General features: G+C 65.0%; 1 protein-coding gene across 6 annotated transcripts; it reads left to right on the top strand.

The window, feature by feature from the left end:
* Nucleotides 1–1,275: 1,275 nt before the first annotated feature.
* Nucleotides 1,276–20,460, top strand: LOC111161896 (serine/threonine kinase 11). Of its 6 annotated transcripts, XM_022525958.1 has the most exons (11): nt 1,276–1,723; nt 10,526–10,609; nt 11,634–11,723; nt 12,619–12,751; nt 12,825–12,961; nt 13,964–14,091; nt 16,057–16,114; nt 16,397–16,593; nt 18,739–18,774; nt 19,140–19,356; nt 20,111–20,174. In XM_022525958.1, the coding sequence occupies exons 1-10, from the start codon at nt 1,434–1,436 to the stop codon at nt 19,340–19,342; spliced, it is 1,356 nt and encodes a 451-aa protein (XP_022381666.1). In that variant the 5' UTR covers nt 1,276–1,433; the 3' UTR covers nt 19,343–19,356; nt 20,111–20,174. The 6 variants fall into 6 exon arrangements, 5 of the variants coding, with proteins under 5 accessions (XP_022381666.1, XP_022381665.1, XP_022381668.1 ...); XR_002641546.1 differs by lacking the exon at nt 20,111–20,174 and having other exon boundaries at nt 16,907–18,774; nt 19,140–19,164; XM_022525957.1 differs by lacking the exon at nt 18,739–18,774 and having other exon boundaries at nt 19,145–19,356; nt 20,111–20,460.
* The last annotated feature ends 771 nt before the right edge of the window (nt 20,461–21,231 follow it).

The following is a 21,231-nucleotide window of genomic DNA, read 5'->3' as shown; positions in this document are numbered from 1 at the left end:
CTCACAACCTCCGACCCCAACCCCGAGCCTCTCGGAGGTCAACACCGCGGGCTCGTCTCCCCGCGCCCGCTTCCCGCCAACCCCTTCCCCCCGCCCCGTGACGGGCGCCTCCGCGGGCCAATGAGCCGAGCTGGAGCCACCCCTGGGGCGGGGCCGAGAGTGAACCAATGCCCCGCTTGGGCGCCCGCCGGGGTCCAAACGGCCCAATCGGCATTGGCGGCGGGGCGGGCTGCGAGGGCGGGGCCTTCCAGGTCAGCCAACGGGCGGGCACGTCGGCGGCGGGGGGGGGCGGGTCCCGCGGCGGGCGTGCGGCGGCGCGGCGGCGCAGGGCGGGGGCGGGAGGTAAACAAGATGGCGGCGGCGTGTCGGGCGCGGAAGGGGGAGGCGGCCCGGGGTGTCCGCGACTGAGGCGGGGCGCGGGAGGCAGCGGCGGCGGGCGCCGGCCGGCTCCGCGCCGCCTTGCATGGGCTGGGCCTCCGCGCCGCCCCGCCTGCTCCACACGTGCGGCGGCTGCGGCGGGGGCGCGCGCCGTCCGGGCCCCGGCGGCCTCGGGAACCCCCGGCCCGGGCCTTCTTCCTGCGCCGCCCCGGCCGCCCGGCGCCCTGCGGGGCCCCGCGGCCCGCGGCCCGAGGCCCGCGGCCCGCGGCGTTCGCGGCCGAGAGCGAGCGCGGGCTGCCGTTTGGGGCGGGGGGCGGCCGCTGCGGGGTCCCAGGCCGGTGTGGGGGCGCCGCGGCCGCGGCCGGCTCCGACGGAAGTTGCTCCCCGCGGCGGGAGGGCCCCGGGCAGCCCCCCGGCCCCCCGACGCGCCGCCGGGGCTGGCGGGGGCGGACGTCGGTGCCCGCCGCGCGGCCGGATAGGCGCCTGCCGCGGCCTCGGGCCCCCGGGACGGCGGGCCCCGCCGGGAGCCGCCCCCGGCAGCGCGCCCGGCGCCCGGCGAAGCTCGGCGGCGCGGCCCGGGGCCCGGTGTGGTCGCGCGCCGCGGCCCGCAGGTAATGCCCGGCCCGGGGAAGACTCGTTCTGGCCGCCGCGCCGTGCGCCCCCGGAGGATGACCTAGCGCGCGGGAGCCCCAGCGGCCTGCGGACGGCCCCGGCGGACGCGCCGGCCCGACCCGACGCTGCGAGGCGGGCGGGCACCCAGACTTGTGACGCTCCGCGCCCTCGGGGGCCGGGGCTCCGGGCCAGGCGCGCCCCCTGAACTCGCGACGAGTACAATCGTTTCTTCCCGAAGAAGGGTTTTTTGCTTTTTTCTTCTTTTTCTTTTTTCTTTTGAGTTTTTGTTGACTTTCGGTTTTGTTTTTTTGTTTCGTTTTTGTTTGGGGGTGTTTTTCTTGAGAAGGGAATTGTAGGGAGACAAAAGGAAGACCCGCGCGCGCCAGGGGCGGTCGATAAGGGAGATAAGGGCCGCCGGCGGGAGTCGGAGGGCCGGGTCCAGAATGGATGTGGCCGACCCGCCGCAGCTGGGCATGTTTACGGAGGGGGAGCTGATGTCCGTGGGGATGGACACGTTCATCCACCGCATCGACTCCACGGAGGTCATCTACCAGCCGCGGCGCAAGCGGGCCAAGCTCATCGGCAAGTACTTGATGGGAGACCTCCTGGGGGAGGGGTCGTACGGCAAGGTGAAGGAGGTGCTGGACTCGGAGACGCTGTGCCGGAGGGCCGTCAAGATCCTCAAGAAGAAGAAGTTGCGGAGGATCCCCAACGGGGAGGCGAACGTCAAGAAGTAAGTGCGGGTTTCTTGGGTCAGTGTGTGGCCAGCAGGGGCGTTCCTCTTCCTTCCTTCCTTCCTTCCTTCCCCCTTTCCTTAGAGCTTGGAGGTGACCAGCCCGCTCCCGGGTGGTGCTTGCCAGGGCAAGTGTTGTTGGAAATGCTGAAGGACTCCGAGAGAGGCGGGCCAACTCGCTGCACCCGGGTGTCCCCTTCCTTCAGTTGGGGGGGGTGTGCCCCATCCCCCTTCACCCCCGCAGCTGTGCCCAGTGGAACCAGCCAGTGTTCCTTTGGCCCTGGGAATCTGTGTTCCTGAGCGGCCTGGGCCGCCACCAGCAGGCTTTCCGCACAGTGGGCAGCTGTTACCAGGGCCCTCGAAATGCGATTTGTTTACCCTGTTGGAGGGGAGCCCCGCGGCTGCCAAAAATAATTGTTTGCACTGGCCTTTCGGTCAGCAAGAGGTAACCTAGCCTTTTCTCTCTCACTTGGGATGTGATACTGGATACATCCATGGCTGCAGGCCCAGGTGGCTTGTCCCCCTGGGAGAGGGATCAACTTGTGCCCTGGCCAACTTTTTACCCAAACTTCTTCAGGCGCGGGCCAGCTCGAGGCACCACACAGGTGTCCGCGTCCGCCTGCAGCAGTCTTCCCAGCCCCGCGGACGGTGGGAGCCCTGTCTCCATCACTCTCGCTGCTTTCCGGAGGGGGCGCCCCTGCTTATGGCTGCCACCCACTGGGACCCCACCCTGCCTGGGCTCATGCTCCTCCCAGCCTCCAGTTTCCAAGAAGGGGTTTATCTAACGGGCCAGGCTGCGGGCGCAGGACTGAGGCAGGACTGAGGGACGACCTTGGACGTCCTGTTGCTGGCCCTCCCTCCAGCCCCATCCTGGAAAGTGCTGCTCCCCTGTCCGCTTTCACCTCCCTCCTTCCTGTCCAACCTACACTCACGCATAAGCTCAGCTCTGTTCACTTGTTCTGGGCCGGCTCGGGTCTGGGCGTGGCGACATTGTGGATGGGAAGGAGAACCGAAGCTGGGCCCGCTCTGGTGTTGGTGCCGAGCCAGTCAGAGCAGTCGTCTGCCAGTGCGGTCCAAAGGCGGATGGGCGGTATGTTGAGGCCTCTTAACGATTTTCGTGCCCCAGCCTGTGGACGCGAAGCAGGGATGGCCCGGTGCCCTAGGGCCCATCTCTTACCTGTGAGGTGGTACCGGGCAGGGGCCCCGATGTACTCACCCCCCGGTTCAGAGATCCATTCCCCGCCAGCTGCTGGCTTGGAAGTCAGAAGCTTCTGGGGGCTGTGGGTTGGGGGGGGGCTGTGAGCACCTGCATCCTGGCTTCCTGAGTCATGCCTCTGGAAACAGAGCCCTCTCCCAGTCTCCGGGTCCATCTTTGTCCCCCTGGCCCCTCTCAGGTCCCATCCCTGAGAACGCCCGGGCAGCAGGCTGCTGGTCTCTTCTGCGTGGTTGAACTCTGCTGGTTGGAGGCAGTGCGGGTCCGTGCAGGCGGTCTGGCTGGCCGCATTGCTCTGTGCTGCTCTGGGCCCCAGGCCCCAGCCTCTGGGGAGCAGCACCCCAAGGTTCCTGGAGTCCCTGAGTCCCGTTCAAGGGCCCGGGCTGGGTTCCAGCACCAACTGATGTGCGCTCAGAGGCACGCAAGCCCACCTTGCTGGCTGTCCTGGGGCACTGGGTAGCCCAGAGTTGAGCGGGTCCCGGATATCTCTGGACGCCCGCTGCGGGGGGCAGGTGCCTCCTGCGAGGGCGCTCGTCGTGGGACGAGGTGTGTGTTTGACAAGGTCAAGTTAGAGGACTGGTGGCTACCTCCAGGAATTCTCTTGCTCCATGGGAGACACATGCCCAGAGGCCGACCAGAGGGTCGGTGAGCACTGGTGTCCCAGTCTCAGCCTTCCTGAGCACTCAGCCAGGGCCCCAGGAGCTTGTGGAGACTGGGTGTGCAATGTTGGGGCTGCAAGGAGCTCGGTCCCGCAGTGTCCATCGGAAAAACCTGAGGGGAAACGGAGGCCCAGGAGGCAGAGTGGGGGGGTCCCCGGCTGGCTCGGCAGTGAGCATAAGGTGTCCCAGCTGCAGGAGGCTGGGCCCGTTTCATCAGCGCAGGGTCTGGCTCTCATAGGAAAGAAAGGGGTGTCCTTGCAAGGGGAGGTCTGGGCTCCCGGGACAGCCTTGCTGCCAGCCAGCTGCAGGGAAAAAGGGCTCTTTTGTCTCCGAGAGGCTTAATAAACTCCAGTAGCTTTTCTCCAAGTGAAGTGTCCGGAACCTTCCAGACAAGTGTCAGGAGTCCCGACTTGGATCAGAAGCTTTCTTTGTAAAGAGTGACGTCTGTGACCAAAGTGGGGGCTGCCTGGGGCACCCCCTCAGTGTGGTTTCCTCTCTGGGACTGCCGAGGGCCTCTGCTAGCCCCCTCTGCCCTTCACGCCTCTTAAAACTAGTAGGTTCTCATTACAGAGCTAAACCGTTTCAGAAAGCTTCAAGTGGAAGAAAAAAAAAGGAATCATTCACGATCTCAGAACTGACCCATCTTGCCAGGTTTCCTCCAGTCTTTTTTGGTTGTTTTTTAAATCTGTCCAAGCACTTTTCGTATATTCCTATTTCTTTTTATTAAAAGATTTTATGTATTTATTTGACAGACGGAGATCACAAGCAGGTAGAGAGGCGGTGGGGGGGGGAAGCACACTCCCTGCGGAGCAGAGAGCCCGATGCGGGGCTCGATCCCAGCACCCTGGGACCATGACCTGAGCCGAAGGCAGAGGCTTAACCCCCTGAGCCACCCAGGCGCCCTTCCCTATCATTTTTATTATTATATATTTATTCTTCATTGTTTTTAGAAAGTCGTTCGTACCTGTTTTTCTGAGAGGCCGTAGAATCACATGCACTGGCTCCGTGAATGTTGGGAAGAGGACGTGAGTGGGGTCTCCCTCTCTCTGGGGTCAGCGAGGGTGACCCGTGGCTGTGGGTCCTGCCAGCGGGCTTTCATGCAGGGAGAGGCACCCGGGCTGGCGCCGGTCGGGGGACAGGTGGTGGTGGCTTCAGCTGTGCAGGCCGCCTACCGAGTGTCTGTGCGGGAGGGTGGCTGTGGCCGCAGGTGCGGGCCGGACCCTGGACGCCTGGACGCCGCGGCTCGCTCCGCAGAGTGCCCTGCATCCCAAGACGCTCTCTGGGGCTTTATCTTCCCTCGACTGTTTTGGGGGTAGAAATCGCTTGCTGCTCCCTGTAGAATGGGCACAGGGGCCGTCACCGTTGGCCATCAGGCCACGGTCCTTGGAGCCCTGTCCTTTTGCCTGAGCTAGGCTGCTTTTCTCAGGTCAGGCGTCCTGGTGGCCTTGGTGGCGGCGGGGCTCTGTCGCGGGCTCTGACCCACCCTGTGCTGGTGGCTCTGTCTGCGGTGGAGGTGGGTTACTTTGTGTCACGGTCCCATAAGAAGTGCAGGGGTGTTTGAAGGGCATGTCCCCACAAGTGGAGGTTTGGGTCGGAGCTTGTGCATGTTTGAGGAGCTACGTCCAGACTGCTGGTCCTCCCCCAGCCTCCCTAGCCAGTCTCGTCCAGCGGCTTCTGCATCCTGAGTCACCCCCAGGAGCACCTGGTCCTCCCAGTCCCTGGCAGATGGACGGCAGCTCTGAGCAGGTGCCAGTGGCCGGGCGGGGGCCTCCGTGAGGCCAGGACTGTCTTGTGGTGATTGGCAGATAGCTGGGTCTGGGTAGTGAGCGGGTGGAATTTTAGTATGTCCCGGCTCAGAGCTCTGGACTTTGCCGGCTCTTGTTCCTGTCCCAAGTGGCGTGTGTGGCATGAGTCCCTCCCCCGCCCCATATTGGGAAGGGTTCCACTGTGAGCCCGGGCTGGCTGGCCAGTCGCCAGAGGTGGCAGCAGGAGGGCCAGGCTGCTCACCCCTGTTGAAGGTCCTGGTGGCCTCCTTGATGTCTGGTCTTTCGGGGCGGGGGGTCTTGATTCTGAAATGCAGAGACCCCCAGCCAGCCTGGGCTCTGGGGGCCGGAGGGACGTGTGCCAGTCCTGGGAGCGTGTGGAACGCTGCCAGAGCTGCCCTTTATCCCAGAGCCACCACGTGGCCGAGCTCTGGTTTATGTTCGCGACAGCCTTGCCAGTGCGTGACCCGCGTACCCAGACTCTCAGCATTGAGGCACGTTTCAGTGCTGCGCACCCGCCTGTGAGACTCGACACTGCGTCAGGTCCCCAGCAGGCAGCCCTGTCCTGTCAGCCGTCTCGCCCTCCCCGGCCCCTGCAAGGCCCTTCCCGGCCTCGGAGGAGCCTGGTCTGGGCGTGTCACCGCGTGGACTCACACCTGGCGGGGCCTCCTGTGTCTGCTTCCCTCCCCTGACGTCGCAGTCTCGGTCCATCCCCAGGGCCCCGCATGGGGGCTCCTCACTCCTGCCGGGGCCAGGGACACTCCCACATGTGGGGACGCGTCCTGTTGTGCATCCAGCCCCACGGGTCTTTGCGCTGATTCCACTTGATGCCTTTTATGATTTGTGCTGCTGGGGACGTGCGGGCACGTGTCTGCATTGAGTTCTGCTTCTAGCAATTTCCCTTGCTTTCATCTCCCTGGACTCTGGGGTCTCTGGTCATACATTTAGAAGCATCAGCAAAGGGGCTGGGAGGTGAGGGGGCGTCTTGCTCAGTGTCCCTTTGGCAGGGCCACTGGCCCCTGGCCCGCCCCTTGGGCACGCAGCAGACCCGTCTCTGTCTGGAGGGAAGTGACAGGGGTTCGCTGGGTGGCCCCGTCTCATTCTGGGTGTGTGGAGCGGATGCTTCCCAAGGCAGTGGCCGTGGGCCTGTCCCCACCCCTGTGTGTTGTGTTCGGGGCTGGCCTGCCCTTGGAGGCAGCTGCTTGGTGCTTCTCCGAGTTTGAATGGCTTCCTGAACCTCGTTCAGTTTTTCTTCTGCTTAATCGACAGTGAACTGATAAGCTGCCCACTTGGGTCAGGCGGCAGTCCCGGGGAAGGTTCCGGGCGGGGGCGGGGAGGTGAGGGAGCATAGCGCGGAGCCCCGGAGTGGGGGGGGCACGGGCGGGAGGCACCGCCTCCTGTGCCTTCACTTCACCCTGGCCAAGCTGCCCACTTTGCCTTTTTCTTTATGCGTCATTTCTTCTTGGCCTCGGACCGGAGCTGTCACTTGTAGGGGATGCTGGGAATAGAGGCGCTGGCCCTCAGTGTGCCCGGAGGCGGCTGGGCGCGTGGCTGGGCGCACCCCTTCCCGCGGGGTCTCCAGGGAAGCTCCGCGCCCGTGGCTCCCACGGCCCCTTCTATGGGGTTGGCCGTCGTGTCCGCTCGCTCCCGGCCTGGCGAAGGGGGCTGGCGTGATCCCGGTGAGCCCACGAGCGGGGCAGCCCCCGTGGTGGCCAGCCTGGCCTTTTCTGTTCCTGTGAAGAGCGCGCTTTACGGGCATCGGAGTAGGAGTGGAGAGCGGTTTCCTCGCAGGGGAGAGGGCGCTGCCCTCTGCTTTGCGGAGTGCCGTGAGCTTGTTCCAGAAGACGGACACTGATATGGCGGTGGTTCCCCCTGGCGGCCGTGGGCGAGGGGGAGGCTCTGTCTGGGCTGGCTGGAGCCAGAAGAGAATGCGGAGCGGTGGGCTCGCCCTCTTACTAGGAAGGAGCTGGCATACGCGGTGCTGGGGCCGCGGTGCCCTTCTGCTGCCCCGCCGTGCAGGAGCTTGGCGGTGCGGTCGCGGGCGCCGTCAGCGGAGGCCAGGGGCGCTCAGCGGCAGACTCTCCAGCCCCGCTTCCTCGGCACCTGCCCCCATAGGTGGCTGCCGCTCGGCTGCATAGAGGAAAGGCCTCTTTGTCCCAGCACAGGTGTTTTTAGTTTTATTTTTGTGATCTTTATGTTACTTATTTTTCAAGTACGCGCCACGCCAGCGTGGGCCTGAACGCCGCGCGCAGAGAGGGAGGGTCCCACGCTGCCCAGACCGAGCGGGCTGGCGCCGTCCGCTCATGGGCTTAGTCTGTGTCATACGCACCCACGGGCATCTCTCCGGATGGAGAGGAGAAGCGTCCCGAGGGAGTCTCTGCACTGGGGAGGCTGGTGTGGACGGCTCGAGGAAGCCCCTGCCTCCCCAGGCTGCGTCCGCTGACCGGAGCTGCCCCAGTGTGTCGCGGAATCTCATTCTAGTGCCGGGGTCCGCCCTGACGGTTCCCAGTCTCGTGTGCAGTCCTAGGAAGCTGGAGCTTGGAGGAGCTGGGGCCTTTCTCCGTGGCTGACCCCTCCGTCCCCACTGGCCCCTCAGGGCTTGCTAACTGGCTTGCGTCCTTTATGGATGCCCCTCTCGTCTGGGGCGGTGTCATTCCCGGGCCTCTGCTGCCTCCACCCTGGCCGCAGACCCTGGACAGGCGCCCCCGCGGCTGCCTCCCAGGCCTGGCTGCTGACCAGGTGGTTCGGGGGTGTCGGTCTCCCTGGGTGGACAGCAGGTTCCGGACGGTGGCCTCTGAGAGGAGCTGCTCTGCATGCACACCAGGTGCACTCAGGCCAGGCGGCACGTGGCAGTGACCCTGAAGCCCGCAGGCTGGGGGTGCTGATGGGGCACCACGCCGCGGAAGTGGGTGTTGCTGCCACCATACATTGGTCAGATGGAAACAGAGTGTTTGTGAGCCCCGGGTGCAGGGCGTGAGAGTCAGGGCGACGGGATGGGTTGGGTCAGGGCAGGGTGGGGAGGGGTGGGGGAGGAAGGTGGCTCCTGGCTTCCAGGGACCCCCTGCACTGGCTCCAGGGCTCGAGGGTCAGAGCCAAGCCGTCAGGGACCTTCTGGGTCCCTTACAGCAGAGCTTTCACCTGACGCTGTCCTGCTCCCGAGGACAGTGGGTGGTGTCTGGAGACGTCTGTGGTCGGCAGGACTGGGGTGCTCCTGCCACCGAGGGGGTGGGGGCCAGGCACGCTGCTGACCACCCCCCACACAGTGCCTGGACACTCCCACAGAGAGTGACCTGCCCAGAATGTCAGCAGGGCCAAGGGGGACAAACCCTGCATTAATTATTTGGAAAAAAGATTGAGTCTGGTCCCTGCTCAGGCTGGACACGAGAGTAAATCCCCCGGGGTCAGAGGGTACAAACCAGGGTGACCCCAGCGTCTGTGAGTCACCCCCACTCAGCGCGTGTCGTGAAGTGTGTGCAGTGTCCCAGGACCTCAGGAGGCCGATGGTTAGGGCACCGTCTAAGAACCCGGGAAAACCAGGGTAGAACTCTTGTCTCACCTGGAACGCTCTGGTGGGGGTGGGCACAGGCTTCTGTCGGTGAGTTTGGGGGAAAGTGGCCACGAGGCTGTGCTCCATTCTGCGTGTTGATGGCCTCCTGGGCTCTCGGCCTGGGGTCTCCCGTCTGGGGTGGGCGCCGTGCACGGATGCCCTTTCTGGGGTCCCGGCGGCTCTGTGGCAGTGGCTGCTGGGTGTTTGCGGGCTTCAGGGCCCTACAGAGGGCCTGCACCCTGGGTGCGGGGCACAGGATTCATGCACTGCGTGGGGGGAGGCTGTCAGCAAGGGCCTCCTGGAAGAGGCAGCCTTCTCCCCGAGCCTGGACAGCGGGATGGATGGGACCCGAGTCTCTGAGGAGCTGTTCTTAGGTCCCAGGCTAGGGCAGCCAGGTGAGGACTTTTAAAAGAACGTCACTGAGATGTAGCTCACAGTCATACAGTTTGGCAGTACTTAGTGTATTCCTATGGATCGCCTTTGTCGTACTTCAGAATATGCCATCTCCCCAGAGGCAACCCTTTCCCCATCAGCGGTCACTCCCCACTCCCACCCCAACCCCCGTGGAGTTGTCCGTGGAGGAGCCTGGTCGGGACGTGTCACCCCGTGTGGACTCCCGTGTCTGGTTCCCTCTGTGCACGTCGTGGGCTCGGGTCCGTCCCGCGGTGGCGCATGGGGGCCTCGTTCCTGCTCGTGGCCAAAGGACACTCCTGTGTGTGGTGGACACACTATGTTTGTTCCTCCACCTGGTGATGAGCCCTGGTGCTGTTCCCACCTCGGGTCGCTGTGGCTCGTGCTGCCACGAACGTGCTCACAGGGATTTCCGCGTGGACGTGCTCCGGTTACCGTGGGCATACCTGCACGGGGATGCCGACTTGGCTGGTTGCTCAACCGTACCCTCCCCCAACGCCTGCCCAGAGCCTGGACAGGTGCAGCACCATCTGCAGAGCAGACGGCGCTGGCACAGGCCCATGGGTGAGGCCGGCGCCAGGCGGATGTCTGTGCCTTGGTGTCCCTTCTGGTGGGGCCGGTGCAGCTGCTTTCTCCCCATGCCAGGACTGGAGCAGCGGAGGTCTCCGGGGCTCTCGTGAGAAGGGTTCTCCATCCTTCCTGCAGAGCTGTGGAGTGCCAGGGAGAGGAAGACGGTCCTCATGGAGCCGGTCCAGCTGTGGCACGGTGCCTGGGGATTTGTTCCTCCGGGGAGGCACGGAAGGGATGCTGGGTGTCCCGGGGAGCTGAGCTGCGGCCGCGGCACACGGAACGTGCCTGCTCTACACTTGACCTGCTGTCCCTGTGCTGCGTCCTGTGGTCCCTCATGAGGAAGAACCGTTCCGTTAAAATGTTCAGAAAGCTTCCGGATGGGGTTGTCCCTGTTGAAGCCCGCAGACTCGGGGGGAGCCCCTGTTGCTGTTGCGGGGTGGACTGCTTGGTTGGAGGGGAAGCAGGAGAGCCTCTGCTGGCTCTCCCAGCACCCACGTGCCTCAGAGCCCGGTGTGTCCTCTGCACGGCACCCGGAGGGCAAGCTCACTCTTCTTCCCAAGCAGAGGGAGCGGGCCGATCTGGACAAAGCACCAGCCCTTCTCACTGGTGGGCCTGTTCACGCCTGTTTTTTGTCTTTAGGGAAATCCAACTTCTGAGGAGATTACGGCACAAAAACGTCATTCAGCTGGTGGACGTGCTATACAATGAAGAGAAGCAAAAAATATATCCTTGTGGCTGCTGTGCTGGGGGGGACAGCGGTGGGCCTCGAGCACCGTCTTCCTGACCCTGAAGCCTCCCCTTTGTGACTCCTGCTGGGAGCCCCGAAGGCCGCAGCAGCTAGTGCCGCAGGGCGTGGACCATAAAGCCCTCGGGTCATCTGCGGGGGCCCCACAGTGTCTCAGACCTCCCTTACTTGTGTGGCTGCTGGGCCCTCCCGTTACCCTGTGCCCGGGAGTGGGAGTGCCGGGTCTGGGTGGCTCTGAGCTTGGGGGGCTCGTGGCCAGCGCTCTCCTTGCCTCTGGCATCAAGGGCCCCTCTGGTGCTGGTAGAACGCAGTGTGGGGAGTGTATCATTCCGCAGGAGTGCTTCTGTGGGAGTGTCCTCGGCCTTTGCCCTTTCCTCTCCGGGGATGGGCCCCACCTCTTAAGGGGGGTGAGGCTCTGGGCAGCTCCAGGTCTAGGGAGTAGGCGTGTGGGGGCCCTAGGTCTCATCGGGGGGCAGGTGTCTTCTCACAGAAGTGATGGGCACGGGGTGATGGGGTGTTGAGCCCATGGCTCCCCTCCAGCTTGCTCTCAGGGCCACCTCTACTGGGGACACGGTGGGGGCTTTGTCCTTCTCTCTAGCTGGCCTGAGACACTTGGCCCCTTCCAGTGTGGCCCGGCGACCCCTTCCTTCTGTCCTGCAGGCTGTGTTTCCTCACCTCCTACTGGGCTTCGGGCGGATGGAGCTCCTCAGGCTGTTGAATCCCTGGGGAGGCCTCCTTGTGGGTCCAGGGCGCTGAGCCCAGACGAGGCGGCCATAGGCCTCTACGAGGTGACCCTGGGCGGCTCAGTGGGAGGGCAGAGTTGCCTTATAGGCGCTGTCATCCCTGCGGTTTTTCTCGCTGTCTTCGGGGGCTCCTGCTTACCTCTGTTAACACAGCCCCCAGAAGCATCAGGGTCCTCTTCCCCTGGGCCCTGCACACGGGCGTCTGCTGTGCGCACCCCCCCGGGGGGCTCTTCGTGGCGCGTCTTCCTTAGCGCCGCACGTATATGGTGATGGAGTACTGCGTGTGCGGCATGCAGGAGATGCTGGACAGCGTGCCCGAGAAGCGCTTCCCTGTGTGCCAGGCCCACGGGTGAGTGCCTGCTGCGGGGCTGCCCGCGGGCCCCGGGGATCCGGGCCCGAGTTCAAGCCGCGAGCTCTTTCATTTTCTTTTCAGAGAGAGGGCGGAAGGGTGGTGGGGACACAGAGCCCGCGCGCACTGGCCCGTGGGTGGAGGGCGGAGGGCGAGGACGTCCAGCCCACTCCCTGCAGGGCTCAGCTCCCAGCAGGCTCCTCTCAGGCCCCTGAGATCACGACTTGAGCGGAAACCAAGAGTGGGACAGTTAACCGACCGCTCCCCCCCCGCCGCCCAGGCAGCCCTTGGATAGGTGTTGTGTCGTCCGTGTGACGAACGCTCTGGTGTGTGTTCAGCCTCAGCCTTGGGAGCTCTGTGTGCAGCACACCCAGCCCAGCCGCGGGGCAGCAGCCCCTCTGCCAGCTGCCCACCTGGGCGCGCCCGCTGCCTCGGGCTTGGAGACCTCTCGGTCCCTGAGATGTCCCTGATGAGGATGGAGCTGCCACAGGCCAGCTGGCCCTTCTGGGGGGTCACATGTCCCTGGCCCCAGGGGGCAGTTCCAGGGAGGCGACACGGTCACATCGAGGGCAGACTGATTGTGGAGGACAGGGCACGGCCCTTGGGCTCATGGAGAGCAGGAAGAAAGGCTGGCTGGCTTGGGGAGCAGCTGGGGGCCAGGGCGCCCTCCTCTGCCTTCCCTGGGAGGCTTGGGTCAGAGGGCTGCATCAGCCTTTGGGGCGGCAGTCGCTTGGCCAGGCTGCCTGTCCTGTCCTTCCTGTTGGCCCGGCTCCTGGGACTGCTGAGCCGCAGTGTCCTGTCTTTGGTCCTGGCAGGTGCACCCCAGGGGCGGCGGTAGCCAGGCTGGGCCGGGTGCTCTGGGCGGGGCCAGTTACGGAGTCCCGCCCCCCCGCAGGTACTTCTGCCAGCTGGTGGACGGCCTGGAGTACCTGCACAGCCAGGGCATCGTGCACAAGGACATCAAGCCAGGCAACCTGCTACTCACCACCAGCGGCACGCTCAAGATCTCCGACCTGGGTGTGGCTGAGGTAGCGTCCCTCCGGCGGCGCGCGGGGGCGGGGGCCCAAGGGCCGCTTGCTGAGGGCCGCGCTATTGCCGCAGGCCCTGCACCCCTTTGCCGAGGACGACACATGCCGGACAAGCCAGGGCTCCCCAGCGTTCCAGCCCCCTGAGATTGCCAACGGCCTGGACACCTTCTCCGGGTTTAAGGTGGACATCTGGTCGGCTGGGGTCACTCTGTAAGTGCCCAGGGGCCTTGGTCCCCCTGCTCTGCCCCCCTGCCCCAGGGGTCCTTCCTTTACCCACCAAGGACTCAGGAACCATGTTTGGGCTCTAGGCTTCTAGAACCTGCCCCTCTTAGTGGGTTCCCCAGATACCATTCCCGGGTATACTGGGGTGGCCAGAGCGCCAGAGAGGCTGTGGAGCCAAGAGTGGGGGCCCCTGTGGGTAGGAGTAGATGGGGCTGCTTCCCATCTTGTGGGGTCCTCAGGGTCAGAGACCTGATGTGGGGGCACACACACTGGCCGTCCTTGGGCCGTACCCGGCCTCCCGCCTTGTGCTAAGGGCACGTCCCCGTCTTCTTCCTGCTGGTTTCCGGGGCAGGTTGCACCGCTGCCCAGCCAGCTGTAGGCCTCCCACCTGGGTTCTGCTCTCCCGCCCATCGCGCACAACCCTGAGCACGCGCACCTGAGCCGTGCTGACTGGGCTGCGGTGCTCACTGGGAGTCTCCTGAGTCGGGTGTGCACTGCAGAGATATACCGGCCGAGCCCAGCACTGACCAGCGCAGCCCAGAACCTTCCCTCCTGCCCCCCCTTGTAGGGCAGTTGCTGGCCAGCACAGGGGTCCATTTTATTTTATTTGACTGACTGGTTGTAGGCTCCACACTGGGCATTGTGGGGCCCAATGTGGGGCTTGGACTCAACCCTGAGATCGAGACCTGAGGTTGAGATCAGTTGTCGGACAAGTAACCAACTGAGCCGCCCAGGCGCCCTGTTGTATGTTATTATCGAGAGAGAATTCACATGCCACAAGAGCCACCCTTGTAAGATGTATTTTGCGGTGGGTTTGGGTATCCCAAGTGGCGTAGCCCATGCCACTGTCTGTTGCAAACATTTCCACCGCCCAGCATGGGGCCCTACGGGTGAGGGAGCTTCAAGGCTCCCGTGCCAGGCTGGGTCCTGGCCGGCGCTGCAGGAGGAGCCCTGACTGACCGGCCTCTCTCCTTCCCGTTGGGGGCGAAGCTATAACATCACGACAGGCCTGTACCCATTTGAGGGGGACAACATCTACAAGTTGTTTGAGAACATCGGGAAGGGAGACTACACGATTCCGGGTGACTGTGGACCCCCACTCTCGGACTTGCTGAGAGGTGAGGCCCCCGGGACGGCACCTGTGGGGCTGGAGGGGTCGGGAGCAGGCTGCCAGAGGGTGATGGGGGTCCTAGGGGTGCTGTGCTGACCACTGGCCTCTGGAGGCCTCTGGGTCTCCTCTCAGCAGCCCCTCCAGGGAACGGGCGCAGTGAGCGGACAGCGGCTGAGGCTGGAGCCTGCCTACAGCCGCTTTGGGCCTTTTGTTCCAGCCTCTTCCCACCCCCACCCCCCAGAGGAAAAGAGCAGCCGGCACCCTAGGGGCCCCCACCCCACCGCAGCCGCGGAGTCCCTGGGTGGCTTCCAGGCCCAGGCTGTGCCGCAGGTGGCACCCAAGCAGCCAAGGCCGGGCCTGTTGGGGTTGGGCCGCCGGATGCGGCCGCTTGGAAGGGGTGGGCTGGCGATGTCTGCGTCCTGACACTGGGCTGGAGCCTGATTGACCTGGCATGTGCAGACCATCACCCCCACTTGTCCCCGGTTCCTGTCCTAGCGGAGATGCTGCCTCGGGTTAGAGCCTTCGTCCCTTTCTAGACCGCATATAACTTACGGTGGAGACAGTAGGTTCCTGTGACCCTGGGGGCGCTTGAGAGTTTTCTAGAACAGGGTCAGGCTGGTTTTTAGGTTTTGGTGCAAGTGAAGTAGAGCCCAAGCTGGGCTGCTGGCCGGCAGCGGCTGGACTGCACCCCTGGGCACACAGGCAGCTCCCCATTCCCTCCCTGGGACCCCGAAAGATGGCTGGGTGGGTGCAGCCCTCCTGCTGCTCAGACCTAGCCTTCTCCTTTCCGTCTCCAAGTTTGTGGAAGTTCTCGGGCACTCTTTGTGGAAGGGATGTGACGTCAGCTGTCCCCATCCTCGAGTGCGCCCAGAGCACAGGCCTCTGACCTCCTCCCACTCCCCCCCAGCCTCCTGGCCGAGGGCCGAGGCGCTGGGGATCACTGCAGGGACGGCTACAAGGGCAGGCCCCGGCTGGGTGGAGTGTTCCCTGAGTGAAATCTGTTTGCTCGCTCCACGACTGCCCTTACCTTCTCAGTGTTCAGAAAGGCCGGTGATCTAGATGGCCGAGGGCGTCAGGGTCCCCGTGCGCAGATCCAGGCGGGGCCGCCCCATCCCTTACCCCCTCCACCTCATTTGACCTAAGGCCGAGGTGGCCAGGACTGTTGGTCTGCACATCCCCCTGCACCTAAGCCTGCCTTGGGGCCTTTGCGCTGGGGGTGCGTGCCCTGGAGGCTCTTTCTGTAGCTAGAACTGGTGGGGTGGCTCCCAGTGTCTCCTAGAGCACCCTCTTGGCCCTGAGGCCTGGTGGCAGTCCTTGCCTGCCCTTGAGCATGGGGGCCGTGACCTGTGGTCTCACCTCCTCTCCGGCCCCACTCAGACCTTCAGGGTTCCGAGTCCCCAGCTCTCCAAGTCGCCGTCCGTGTCCTGAGAACAAGGTTGCCCTCCTTGTGGGTGCTGTGCTGAGCTCTCAGAACTGGGCCCCCCACCCATCCTCCGGCTGGCGCTCGAGAAGCTCCAGCCGCCTGCTCTGAGGAAGCCGGAAGCGGAAGCGGTGGGCTCAGGGGTGGGCCCTGCCCCGGCCCCAGGGCCCTTGCGGGAGCGAGGCAGAGAGCCGGCCTGCGTGTGCACAGGCTGTGTGTCCCCGGGATAGGCCTCTCCCCCTTCCCTCTGGCGTCTGCGTGAAAAGCACTTGCTGCCCCTTGGCTTTCTTCCCAACCACTGGTGCTGCCTGTGGCTTTGCCGCTCCCTGCCGGGCTGCCTCCTAGGGCCACAGTGCCTCGTCCTCACGCAGCCACGGACTGCGTCTGTGCCCCACGCCTGGGTCAGCCCTGCCGGTGGAGGCCATGGCGGACCCCGGTGGGAGGTGCCGGGAGCACCCTGAGCTGGAGCTGCACTCCCGCACGCCAGCACCCCTCCTCCTGGGGGTGCCGCGTGCCCAGCGCTGACCCCCGTGGCCGCTGCTGTCCCGCCAGGGATGCTGGAGTACGAGCCCGCCCGGAGGTTCTCTATTCAGCAGATCAGGCAGCACAGGTGAGCACCTGCGTGGCCCAGCAGCGGGGTCGGGGTCCTCGTGGGGGCGTAAATGGGGAGGTTCTGGGCGAACATGGGAGTGCACGGTGGGACTGGGTGGGGGTGGGTTGTGGGGGTCTGGGGTTACAGGGGTGTTCCTGGCCCTCAGTCTCCTGCCCACCCCACCCCCCAGACAGATTTTAGGGGTGGGCCCGGAGGTTGACAGCCGCCCTGTTCCGAGGGCAAGAGCAGTGCAGGGAGCCAGGTGAGCCTCCGGCTGTCCTGACTTGCGGACTTCTACAGCTGGTTCCGGAAGAAGCACGCGCCGGCTGAGGAGCCAGTACCCATCCCGCCGAGCGCGGACGGCAAGGACCGCTGGCGCGGCATGACGGTGGTGCCCTACCTGGAGGACCTGCATGGCTGTGCCGACGACAATGGGGATGAGGGCCTGTTCGATATCGAGGATGACATCATCTACACTCAGGACTTCACGGTGCCCGGTGAGTGCGGCCGCCGCCACAGCCTCGGCCTGGCCTCCGTGTCACCTGCCTCCGTTGCAGAGCGCACGTCCCTGATGTCCCTGGCGGGCACAGACAGCCCTGGGGGTGTGGCCGCCCCTCCCCTCTCCCACAGAGGCAGGTGGGGATCCTGTAGGGCAGAGGCCCCCGGGGCGCCCTCCCGTGTTCTGGGGCGTGCACAGCACATCCTGCCGGGTGGTGGGGGGGGGCAGCCCCTCTGATGGGCCTGAGAGGGTCCAGTGGCCCTCCTGGCACCAGGCCGCCCACCCTGATGCATGTCGCCTTGCTTCCCCAGGTGGCGAGGAGGCGTCTGAGGCAGGGCTTAGAGAGGAGAGAGGCACGCAGAAGAGCCAGTGCTCAGACCTTTCTGGAGAGGAAGCTGAGGCCAGGGGCGCAGAAGGGCTCGAGGCCATAGTGTAGCGATGCCCCTGCCCCTGCCCCCCGCAGTGCCAGCCGGTGCCGGAGAGGCCAGGCCTGGGTGCCTGGCCACCGACCCTCCCTGACCCTGCCCAGGTGTCTGAGGGTGGCCAGGGCAGCTGTCCCACCCCCAGTGTTCACCGTTCGTTCTGGGGCCGGTTTCACAGGCTCCCATCATAAAGGTTTGCCCCGCTGTGCCTGTGCGGGTGACACTTGTCTCCCTTTTCTCCCTTTTCCCTGGCTCGTTTGCCAAATGTTAGATTTTTATTGTAGACAAACCTGGTGTGCGGGGGTGGCCTGTGTGGTGGGTGGGGCCCCTGGGGACACCCCACTAGGCAGTAATGCTGTGGGCCCAAAGATGTTTTCCTGGCAGAGCTGGGGCGGGGTTCAGGCATCCCACTTGAGCAGGCGTGCTTGGGGGTCTGAGATGCCCGTTCTGGAGCTGGACCCCAAGTGGCAGTGGCTTTGGCTCAGCGGTAACCCTGTAGAGTCCCAGGAGGTGATGCGTGCTTGGTGTCTGTGGCCTTGTAGAGGTCTTCTGTAGAACGGGAAAGAGGTGTCCTGCCTCTCAGAGGTGCTGGGCTCTCGTGTCAGGACCTTGGGAGCGGCCCTCGCTGGCGGGCCATCTGCTGTCTCAGCAAGGTGGGGTGAGCACTCTGCCAGATGCCCAGACCCCTGACTGTGTGTGTGAGAGGCCAGGAGCTGCCTGTTGTGGCTGGGCAGGGCTCGTGCCACAGCGGCTCTCCGGCTGGAGTCCGACGCCCGACTGTCCATCCGTGGTAGAAGGAGCAGAGCCTCTTCCAGGACCGCTGATGCTTTCTCGGAGCCCTCGTGGGTCCACAGTGGCTGTGCTGAGGCCTCGTCCCCTCCTCACTGCAGTCCCAGTGCTGTGGTCGCCCTCAGAGGCGCTCAGCTGCTTGGCCTTGGTCTCCCGGGACTGTCCCCACTGTGGGGGTCTGCCTCCTGCCCTGAAAGCTGGGTGACGGGCCTTGGGCCAGAGGTGGGTGGTTGTGGGCGATGCTCCAGTCCTTTGAGGATCAGGAGACCAGATCCTGTACCCACCCCTCCTGCCCCGACCCGCAGCCACAGTGGCTGTGACTGTAGCTGGGCTCCAGGTGGTGTGTGTGGAGCTGCGGGGCTCAGTGCCTGCGGGGCTCCTCCCCTGTCATAGCGGGGCTCCTCACCCCACACAAGACCTCTCCCTGGCAGAAACTTGTCAACAGTGATGAGCTCTGATCTAGGATGCCTCCTGTGTGCATAGGGGTGGCTCACGGCAAGTTCTAGAAGCTGCTGAGTCAGATACTGGGGACCTTTGGCCTAGAGGGGGCTCTGTGCTGGCAAAGAGGCGGACTAGAGGCCGCTGAGGGCAGCTTCCCACCCGAGTCCGGGGAGGGTGGGGTGTGGGCAAGAGGCCAATTTTCCATGTGCACTGAATGAGCTATGCAGGCCCTGGCAGGTCGGCTGACCCCTGTGTGCCCTCCTCCTCCTCCTCCCAGCACACCTCAGAGCACAGGATTGAGGCAGTTGTGCGGCTCCAGGCCTGTGACCCCCCCCTGGACGCCAGCAAGGGCCGGTGCTGCCTGGTAGCGAGTAGGGGCACAGCAGGCCCCTGACTGATCTCTTCATCCTGTGCCCAGTATGGGGAGCTGAGGCTGGCCTCAAGGGGAAAGATGAGTGTTGCCCACCTGGCCTGAACCCAGCCCCTCTCAGCCCCACAGGGCCCAGTGAGGTCTGGCCTCCACACAGGTGAGCGGGCCCAGCATAGGGCCCTGTGCCCCGGGACCCTGGTCCTCCACCATGTGCTGGGGTGGAGGGTGTGTGGGACAGGCCAGGCCCTCCTGAGCGCAGAAACCCGGCTCGCACAGGGGCAGGCAGGTGAGCGTGGGCTGGGCACCCCCCTTGGCTGGCCGACTCCACGAGGGCATTTATTTTTCTAGCTGGTTGAGGGGACCCGCAGGCAGGACCTGGGTGGGCAAGGGGGGTGCAGGTGGTAGAGGAGCCTGGGCCTGGCTGGCTGGAGAGGACCTAGGCCTGGGGATTGGGGCGGGGCAGGGGGCACAGGTAGTCGGCCTCAGGCTCCCATCAGCCCACACTCGCCCTCTCCCTCCTAGGACAGGTCCCAGAGGAGGAGTCTGGGCAGAACGGGCAGAGCCGGGGCCTACCCAAAGTGCTGTGCGCCAACGGCACCGAGTCAGCGCCGCTGAGCACCAGATCCAGGGCAGAGCGCCGGGCCGGCGCTGCCTCCAACCCCGCCCGCAAGGCCTGCTCCGCCGGCGGCAAGACCCGCAGGCTATCAGCCTGCAAGCAGCAGTGAGGCAGCGGCCGCAGGTGGGCCGTGCGGCGCGTGGGGGAGGGCGGGGGCCGTGCGCGGCGCCGGCCACTTGTGGCCTGACACCGCTGCAGCTGCCGCTGGCCGGGGCCACCAGGTCTGCCTTCCCTGCTCTGTCAGTCCTCGCCCACGGCCGGCTGGACCCTGGCCGGGCAGCTGGGGCTGGGGCAGCCGTTCCCGTGTGCAGGAGGGGGTCCCTCCCGCTGGCAGCCTGTCCTGCCAGCCCTGGGCGATGCTGGACTCCACCCAGTGGCATATGAGGCACTGTGGGTGGGTGGGTGGGAGGTGGGGACGGCTTCAGTTTGGCCTAGGCTATGATCCTGGTGGCTGCTCCGCCCCCCTCTGCTTCCCGTTCCCGCCCCTGCCTGCCCGAGTCGGAGAAGGTGTGTGTGGTGGGAAATCGGGCCGCAGGGGAGCGGAAGATGCTGCTCAGGTTGCAGGGGGGTGCCCTCTCCGGGGGAGCTGCCCGCCGCCCCAGTGGCCCTGTGGTGCCTACCTGCCGACATCAGAACCAGCTCGGAGGGCTGGAACCCAGCTTCCTCTGTGGAGGCTGGTGCATAACTCCACTGGGCAGCGCGTGAAGGACAGGGTGACCCCTGGAATCAGCACTACCTTTCCCGGCCTCTCTGGATGGCTGACAGCCCTATATAAGCAGGCCTCCGTTTCCCCGCCCTAACACCAGGATGGGGCCTGCCTCCTGGGATGCACAGCCTGTTTGCTGGCCCAGGAGTGACCCGTGTGTTCCGTCTGCAGCCTGTCTCATGGAACCCCAGCCAGGTGCCGCGGCCCAGGTCCTCAGTCTTCCCGCCGACTGCTGGCCCACACCTGCTGCCCAGGAAGGCCACCACCATACCCTCCTTGCCGACTGCCCCTCGGGAAGCCACGGGTCTTGGAGGGCTGTGGCTGGGGGACTGCAGGGGCTGGGGTCTGGCCTTCCCCTCACGGCCAGCAGACACGACCTCTTGATGACTCTGCAGCCGTGTGCGGGGCCCCTTCCCCTGGCCCGAGGAGGAGGACGCGTGGCAGCCCGCAGCCCGGCGGGAAGCCCTTGCCGTGCACTTTATGTTCAGACCTGCTGGCTCTCACCCCGCCCGGACTTCCTTTCACTCTGCTCCACGCTGGCGCCTCCCACAGCTGGTGGTGGGCTCAGACCACAGCCGCGTCAGGAGCCGCAGGAGGAACAGGCTTGCCTGCCAAGATGCATGCCCCGAGCCCAAGGGAGCCGGGCCGCGGCCCTGTTGTTGCTGTTTGGTTGGTTCCTTTTCCTTTTTTCTTTTTTTTAAGAAAAAATAAAGCCGGTGGATTTGAGCTGTGGTTGTGAAGGGTGTGCGGGAATTGTGGGGCGGCACCGCTGTCCTACGGGCAGTGGGTCTGAGTCCGAGCCCCTCAGTGGACCTCCCAGCCCAGCGGGCAGGCAGGTGGTGGGACCTGGGTCCTCCTTCAGCCGTGCTGGACATCAGCCCTCTCAGTGGTGACCGGTCTCCCCAAAGCTCAGCAGGACCCTCAGCGCAGCCCCAGGGCCCACCGGTGGCCAGGGGACTCCCTGATCGCCGGACCCCCGCCCCGTTTCCGAGGGCTCTGTGCTCCCGGGTCCCCAGAGAAAACTGGAACTAAGCGAGCGTGTGCGGTAAATATTTATAATCAACCAGAAAACAAACACGAGAAACACCATCACGGGATGGAACACAGACGGCAGGAAGCTCCGAGGAACGGGATGGGGTGTGGCGGGGCGGCCGCAGGCGCGGGCGGCCCCATCTTTTGGCAATAAATAAAGCTCGGGAACCTTGAACCCGTGGCCGTTTGGGTTTTGTGTGTCTCCAAACACGAGTCGTGGCAGCTCTTTGGGCGGCGGCGGCGGGCGGCCCGCTCACATG

The sequence above is a fragment of the Enhydra lutris genome, unplaced genomic scaffold (assembly GCF_002288905.1).
Source record: "Enhydra lutris kenyoni isolate GAN:26980312 unplaced genomic scaffold, ASM228890v2 scaffoldscaffold86, whole genome shotgun sequence".
Classification (NCBI taxonomy): domain Eukaryota; kingdom Metazoa; phylum Chordata; class Mammalia; order Carnivora; family Mustelidae; genus Enhydra; species Enhydra lutris.
The sequence above is the reverse complement of the archived record's forward strand: the minus strand, read 5'-3'. Positions and strand labels throughout refer to the sequence as shown.